At 47.1% G+C, this 8,151-nt stretch overlaps 1 protein-coding gene across 1 annotated transcript; it reads left to right on the plus strand.

Moving 5' to 3' along the window:
- Nucleotides 1-168: 168 nt before the first annotated feature.
- On the plus strand, nucleotides 169-3,143 carry LOC135624407 (flagellar radial spoke protein 5-like). The gene is made up of 9 exons (XM_065127973.1): nucleotides 169-536; nucleotides 692-776; nucleotides 1,263-1,379; nucleotides 1,783-1,847; nucleotides 1,974-2,062; nucleotides 2,172-2,251; nucleotides 2,355-2,466; nucleotides 2,552-2,671; nucleotides 2,810-3,143. The coding sequence occupies exons 1-9, from the start codon at nucleotides 227-229 to the stop codon at nucleotides 2,993-2,995; spliced, it is 1,164 nt and encodes a 387-aa protein (XP_064984045.1). The 5' UTR covers nucleotides 169-226; the 3' UTR covers nucleotides 2,996-3,143.
- Nucleotides 3,144-8,151: the final 5,008 nt, after the last annotated feature.

Consider the following 8,151-nt stretch of genomic DNA (forward strand, 5'->3'; position numbering starts at 1 on the left):
TTACCATTACCTAATTGCGTACCTTTATTTTGATTCGTGATGGAAAATTTCTGTCTCACAGGATTCGTCCAATGGTACCGCAGGTACCACTGCGAGTATCCCAGAATGAGGTAGTAAAAGTTTGACTCTCTTGTCTCTCCAGAACGAACGAGAAATGGAGGGGCGCGAAATCTTTATCCTATCCCCCTCATCTGTTTCTCCAGTCCGCTAAATTTCGCCGGTGACGATGGCGGCGCACGCGACGGCGGCCCACTCCCGTCTCCTCCTCCCACGCGTCGCCTCCGCTCCCGGGGCGTCATCGAATCGGAGAGCCTCCGCGATCCGATGCGTGAGCGCGGCCCCGGAGGAGGACCAGAAGACGAGCGGCAGGGTCGCGACGGTGAAGAACAGCGGCGACTCGCTGATGATATGCCGCGTTCTCAACGGCATGTGGCAGACTAGCGGCGGGTGGGGCCGCATCGACCGCGACGACGCCGTCGAGGCCATGCTCCGCTATGCCGACGCTGGCTTGTCCACCTTCGACATGGCCGACCACTGTAAACCATCCCCTCATCCCCAATTTTCTAGATGTGAAATTTGCTCCATAAAGATCTAAATTAGTTCCTTCCATCTCAATAAATAGCTGCAACAGATGGGTAGGGTGATAGTTGTTGAGTAAAAATTGTATCTTGAGAGGGCTTTGGATTGGCAGATGGACCTGCAGAGGATTTATATGGCATTTTCATCAATAGAGTTCGCCGGGAGCGCCCTCCGGAGATGCTCGAGGAGGTCAGGGGGTAATTACACTCTCTCTCATTGCTATTTCTATCGAATTAGATGTATGACTGCATGTATTGGTAAGAAAATTAGGGCAAGTTATGCTTTCTCTCTGCAGTCTTATTGATTTCGAGTTGCATTCAGTAATTCAAGTAATGGTCAAACAATTAAAGAGTAATATGATATTGTCAGCTAGTTAATTGACTCCATTCTGCAGCCAAATAAGATATTGGTGAGAAGAAAGTTCATTTAGCTAAGTTGTCTGTTACTTTAGAATCTATTTCTTATCACCAACCACTTATAATGTAGTGAAGCTTTGCAAGAGGCAGAACAATATATATGTTTAATGTAATGTCATATATTAGTATACTATATGAATTAATGTGCTCTTAGCGCTCCTTTTTCTAGTTACTTCAATATGTGTGCATCCACAATAGATATGTGTATTATGATACTGTGAGAAAATGGTTTCTGGATGATATGCACATAGGATTGATTTGCCACAGGCTCACCAAATGGGTGCCTCCTCCTGTCAAAATGACCAGCAACTACGTGCGAGAGAACATCAACGTCTCACGGAAGAGGATGGATGTCTCGTGTCTTGACATGCTTCAGTTCCACTGGTACTTGTTCTTTTTTCCACCTTGACCACTTCAGAAGTATCCTGATGTTATTAATCCAAACTAGTTGGGAAACTTTTATGTTACTATTTAGGAAGATTTTGGATTTTTGGGAGCAATGGTTTGATTCACGTCCAAAATATTCAAGATACGCACTTGTTGCACTTGAAGTCCAGCCTTATTGTGCATTCTGCACTAGTTATTATTATTCAATAGTGGCTCTTATGGTCAATATTTATGTCACCCTTTTGGGATGCCTTATTTTCTTCATTTGACTAGCGGACATATCATCTCTTTTGATTAGAAACTGTTGGTGTTTTATTCAACGGAGGGTTCATCGAATGAAAGTTGTTCTGTTGTTTCTTACTGCAAGCTGGTATTATCTGATGTTGTTTTTGTAAGACAGGTGGGATTACTCCAATCCTGGTTACCTTGATGCCTTGAAACACATAACTGACCTGAAAGAAGAAGGTTGGAATAATACTTGATGGTTTCATTACTGTTTTTGAGAATTTCAGATTCTTGAGTCAATCTACTTTGGTATGTCTGTCTGAAATCTCTCAACCTGAACGTGTTCCGACAATGAAAATTCTGCAGGTAAAATTAAAACCGTGGCTTTGACGAATTTTGATACCGAACGCTTGCATATAATTCTTGAAAATGGAATACCAGTAGTTAGCAACCAGGTAACAACTTCTTCACATGATTACAAATAAGAAAAAGAGTAGCAAATTACTACTCATTTGTTCTATTTTATTCTCTCTCTCTCTTTTTTTTTTGTCTATGTTCTTCTAGGTACAACATTCCGTGGTGGACATGCGCCCTCAGCAGAGAATGGCTGAACTGTGTCAGCTAACAGGCTTGAAACTTATAACGTCTCTCTCTCTCTCTCTCTCTCTCTCTCTCTCTCTCTCTCTCTCTCTCTCTCTCTCAGACACACAATTCGGATCCTAGATTTTTGTTGCTTTTAAGGTGCAGATATGGGACTGTAATGGGTGGTCTCTTGTCGGAGAAATTTCTGGATGCCAATGTGTCGATTCCATTTGCTGGCCCTCCTTTGAACACCCCATCCTTGCAGAAGTACAAAAGGGTATGTTGTGCATATATGTTAGTTACTCTTGTTCACCTCTTAATGTGTAAACTGTTGGAAACATTTTCTCTTGCATTTCTGATAGATGGTTGATGCGTGGGGAGGATGGAGTCTCTTCCAAGTTCTGCTTCAGACTATGAAGAAAGTGGCTTCCAAGCATGGAGTCTCAATTCCTACTGTTGCTGTGAGATACGTACTGAACCAGGTAATAACTTTCTAAACCTTTTACATGAACATTATTACCATGGATCAATAGATATATAACACTCGGATGTCAGATTTTGTTGGATTGGTGATTGATTTGTGTTGTTTTCTGATGTGTTGTGATGATTTGGGAGAGCAGCCATCAGTTGCTGGATCCATGGTGGGTGTTAGACTTGGCCTCTCGGAGCATATTAAGGACACAAACGCCATATTCTCACTCGAGTTGGATGATGAAGACATGAACAGCATCACTGAAGTATCGAAGCAAGGAAGGGATTTGCTTAAAGTGATTGGTGACTGTGGTGATGAGTACAGACGAATATGAGCATATTTTGACTTGATTACATATTCGCGTGTACGGTCAAATTTATTGGATATGTTAAGCGCCAAGCTTCTATCTCTAGAGAAATGTCGTGGACATCGACCCTATTTGGATCATGAATCGATGCAATTCTAAAGCAAAACTACACACACATTTTGGGAGTTGACCATAAGATACTGATACGGTATATGTTGGGCCCTAGCCATGTCACCATCAACGCCCCATCACGCCATCGCCAGGTCAGCAGGAGAAGCTCTCCCACGAGGCATTCCTCGGTACGTCCTATCCCGGAAAGCTTGGGACGGCGTTGTTCCGCACTTCTGGGGCGGCAGCCGCGCGAAGGTACTTCCTCTCCCCCCCTCCCCCCTCTCCCAAAGATCGGTCGCCACGCGAAACCCACATACAGTTGACCCTCGTATAGTAGTATAAGAACCTATGACCGACATTTGGCTAGGAGAGAGGCGAAAAGATAGAGACCAAACGTTGACTTACTTGTCGAGGGGCCACAGTCGGTAACCACTCGACTGTCACGGACAAGCTTCTAAACAAGGTATTGGATGTAATGCTTATGTATATCCGTGTCTTTTGGCATGTTCATGCCTTGTACAACATGTAAAGGGGCGGCCGAAGGCTTAATAGTCCCATTTTAGTTAGGTTGGTGGCCTCTTTAGGCTTGTAAATAAAGGTTGTGTCATGTTGACACATACGAGAGATTCTCGGTCTGTAATGGACCATTTTACCCTTTATTATGCCACTGTTCAGAGCTTGTAAAGTCTGTCTGTAATTTGCATTGTCTATGAAGTGTTTTTCGGAGATGTTTGCTTGTGGATCCCGATTGAGACGTTATGTCTAACCCGTTCTCTCTTTTGGTGGTCCTAAGGGACAATGGGAGGCTTCGGGGAGGCTGACCTTTGCGGACGGACACGCAAGGGTGCCGCACGACTTAGGCAAATCCAGCTAAGTCCGTGACACATGGTATCAGAGCGGGACAAGCACTCATAGAAACACTTGACATGCAAACGTGGGGGACCTAGCGGGGCTGCGTTGAGGGTAGTCAGCACACGCGCGACCGTTTGGGGGAAAACGGGCATGGCGATGTAGGGAAAAGGAGTCGCTCGAAGGAGCGGGCATCTGAGATTGGCATTCAGAGGAATGACCAACCCTTCGCGCAAGAGGCACCACGAGAACAGGCAAGCTTGGAAGAATGTGGAGCACATAAAGGTTGGGATGGCTGAGTTTGAGCTACGGCTCAACGTTGACAACTATACTTGATGGTGCTCAAGACAAGCGAGGCGCTTGGTAATGGATGAGACCATCCAAGGTGGAATGAGTTGCTCAACGACCAAAAGAGTTATGCAAAGCTCACAGAGGTGAGGGGAATTGCTAACTCGAAGAATTTGGTACTCATGCATGGGCTTGTATGCGGACGATGGAATATTCGTGGCCATCCCAAGGCGACCGAAACTCGGCGCCATGGAGCATTGAAACTTTCTCTTCGGCATGTGAAGGATACGTCCGTAGGAGGCAGAAGTGTGCAACGAGTTCAGCATGTTGCTAGGCCTTGAGGGGTGCAGCGGGGACTGTATTGACGGGGAGTCGCAATCTAGCAAGTGCGTTTGCAGGAGGCAGAACAATGCACAGGTTGTTCAACAAATCAGAGTAGTCCAAGGGGATAGTGGTCTCCCAAACGAAGAGAGATGTTGCTCCAACGGGATAGTTATCCAGGAGGGATAAGTCCCGGCTCTCCAGAGGGAGAATCATGTGAGACGGACCTCACATGTTGAGGAGGAGTACCTCAACAAACAACAACTCCACGAAGCTCGATGGACTAAGCAAGCGGCGAGGAGTCATCGCATAATCTCGCTTGAGAGAATGCATTAGTGGATGCATTGCGAGATCAAGTGGGGGAGCGACCCAAAGCAACTTAAATGAAGGCACACCTAGAGTCGATGTGGAGATCGGACTCAAGGGAGGGTTGACCCGTGGAATGGTGGGCGCGAGGGCCACCATTGACTTAATGCAAAAAACGAGGAGTGGAGCAACTTGGGTGTAACTTGGCGAAGTACCCAAGCCGCATGAAGGGAGCCATCATAGAAGTTGGAACATGGAGCAGAGGCATAGTGCTTTTCTTAGATAGAGGTCAAGGACATGAACTCTTGCAGAGGCAAGAGCAGGATCATGTTGTTCCATGGGTCCTTCTTTCTGACGGAGCGGACTCATCTTGCATGGTGCCAAAGACGAAGGGAGCTTCGCGGCACATGCACCTTAACTCGGAGAAGCATTTGATGGAGGAACTAAGGCGACTCAATTTGTGGAGGCGAAGTTGGGTTCAGAAGGCCTTAGTACGGGGCAAGAGGACGCAAAGGCGGGTACTCTTGAAGAACATGCCACAGTGTTGCCATTCAAGTTGCCATGAAGGAAGCAGTGCACAGCGGAGATTGTGCTGGTAGGGGCAGAGGCCTAGGATCCAGATAATGGTGCACAAATTACAGTGAAGTCGGTGGACTTCGGGACCTACTAGGCGACGGACTGTCCTAGAGCGGTGCTTCATCTAGGTGTGACCCAGGAGTGGGTGGATGAAGGTCGATTGCCAAAGGAGCGAACAAAATCGAAGGTGGAAGAGACCCTGCGATGTATTGGTAGAGGCCATACATGGAGGGTTCACAATTCGAGTTTATTCCACAAGGATCAGAATGCAATGGAGATGTCACCAGGAGGCGACATAGTGCAGCGGATTGTGGTGGAATAGTTCGTGGCAATGCGATACACACAACCTAGACCCGGGAGGGACTAGATCATATGGAGGTATGATCGGGAGCTACTGGAAGCTCCACTTCGGTGAACAACACGACGGCAAGAAGGGCTATGGATTCAAGGAGTGAAGGCCATGGTACCGCAGAGGCGGGTCTTCCGGGCTTGCATCGAATTTTGCATCGGATGAAAACCTTGGTCATCAGCATATGGGGGCTGGGTTCCACCAAGGGAAAAGTTCGAATGCAAGTACCAGTGAGTTCCATGGGAGGAACTTGATCATGCAGAGGTATGATCGAAGCAGCTGGAGAGTTGGACTGCTCCAGAGCTCATATTTGCTTAAGGGAGCCCGGCAAGTCAGAGGACAAGGCCGAGTAAGCGAACGTTGCTACCAAGGAAGCTAAGGAGAACAGAATCGGTGCAAACCCTACAACGTGATGGCAGAGGCCATGCATGGGAGTTGCAGTCTGTCTTTCCATCGACCAAACGGACTGCTTGGAGAACACAAAGGTGTTGAAGCAAGGGGTCGAAAGGGGCGAGGAAGCGACGATGAGTCCAAAGGGACTTAGCTACCCAAAATCAAGCATCAGTTAGAATGGAGGTGGACTCAGAGGAGTGTCACAGAGACATATCTACTGATCGTGAAGAAAAGGGATACAGATGCGAGACGACGGATAGTAGGGTCATGGACATGGCAGCACCATGGTACCATAGAGGCGGGACTTCCGTGAAAGTCATTGATCCCTTGCTCTCATGGAGGGAGCACGCTTGGTCGTGAAAGGGGCCGAGGAGGCGGAGAATGCAGAGGCAATCTCTAAGTACCGAGACAAGGTTGAAGGGCAGAGGCCGAAGAACTTCGTAAGACCGGTGTCAATGTGCTTCTCATCAAGATAGCCGAAAGTGAAGGACTTCGGGTCATGCAAGAGTGCATAACCAAGGAACGAAGCAGGCAGTACACGGTGCTGTACCTTTGCTACTCAGAGGAGTAGGCGGCAGGGTTGATGGAGAAGACGGTACAATCCCAAAGGCGACCAAACCTATGAAAGAACTACTCCAAGTTGGGGTAAAAACTTCCTACATTCCAGAAGTTCAATGGCATTGAGAAGGTGAATCACAGTAGCTAACTCAACGCAAGGAGTGCAAACACTTCATGTACTTCAGAAGTGTGAGCAAAGAGCAGGCGAAGGCCAATAACCAGCTCGATGCATGAAGTACAACCTCGAGGAGGCGGGCGAAGTCAAGTAACCTTTGCCTTCTCAACTCTTAAGAGAATGGGTGAAACCGAGTACCCCAATTCTCTTAACTATCCAGCAGAGGAGCTCTGCATATGTTCAAAGACCCTTCGAAGATAATGGAAGACAATAGTTGTCAAATCCTCACCAACGGTGATCAGTGCTATTGAGAGTAGATTGTCCGCTTCATTTCCCAACGAAATGCCAATCGAAAGCGGAAGTGATGCGAACCTACTTGGATGTGACAACTAAGTGAAGGAAGAGTCAATGAGCAAATTTTGTGGAGGAAGGACCCAAAACTTCAGAAGTTTGCGAAACGATGCTCGTTAAAGCTCCAACAAGCATCCACCCAATTCAAGCAACATGAGGAATTTGAGAGACTAGCGCAGTAAGGATGGTCTTTTCCTTCATTTGGAGGATCTGCAGGAATCAACAAGGATCAACACAACTCAGCCAACCCCACACCAGAGTCAGAGTCATTGGTGAGTTGAAGCAGCATGGCGGATCAAAGGTTCGACTACTAAAAAATAGCAGCGGAGAGCAGCAAGGAGCCAAGAGGCGCATTGTAGCTGGAGCAGAGGATTGAAGACTCAGCAAAGGCGAGGAGTTGCAGTGTCGACAAAGGCTTCAACGAGGACGTCGAAGGAATAAGTGGGGGAGAATGTCACGGACAAACTTCTAAACAAGGTGTTGGATGTAATGCTTATGTATGTCCATGTCTTTTGGCATGTTCATGCCTTGTACAGCATGTAAAGGGGCGACCGAAGGCTTAATAGTCCTATTTTAGTTGGGTTGGTGGCATCTTTAGGCTTGTAAATAAAGGTTGTGTCATGTTGACACGTACGAGAGATTCTCGGTCTGTAATTGACCATTTTACCCTTTGTTGTGCCACTGTTCAGAGCTTGTAAAGTCTGTCTGTAATTTGCATTGTCTATGAAGTATTTTTCGGAGATGTTTGCTTGTGGATCCCGATTGAGGCGTTATCTCTAACCCGTTCTCTCTTTTGGTGGTCCTAAGGGACAATGGGAAGCTTCGGGGAGGCTGACCTTTGCGGACGGACACGCAAGGGTGTCGCACGACTTAGGCAAATCTAGCTAAGTCTGTGACACGACGGGGGCCTTATGTGCAGGAAAATAGTTATGCCGAGGCAAGATCATCCCGATCGAGAGAGGCGTT

Source organism: Musa acuminata, chromosome BXJ2-10 (genome assembly GCF_036884655.1).
Source record: "Musa acuminata AAA Group cultivar baxijiao chromosome BXJ2-10, Cavendish_Baxijiao_AAA, whole genome shotgun sequence".
Lineage (NCBI taxonomy): Eukaryota > Viridiplantae > Streptophyta > Magnoliopsida > Zingiberales > Musaceae > Musa > Musa acuminata.

Excerpts from the sequence above, each read along its gene's own strand:
- LOC135624407 (XM_065127973.1), top strand. The coding sequence starts at position 227 with ATGGCGGCGCACGCGACGGCGGCCCACTCCCGTCTCCTCCTCCCACGC. Across the intron at positions 537-691 it reads CTTCGACATGGCCGACCACT|ATGGACCTGCAGAGGATTTA; the intron begins GTAAACCATCCC and ends TTGGATTGGCAG. Across the intron at positions 2,252-2,354 it reads ACAGGCTTGAAACTTATAAC|ATATGGGACTGTAATGGGTG; the intron begins GTCTCTCTCTCT and ends TTTAAGGTGCAG.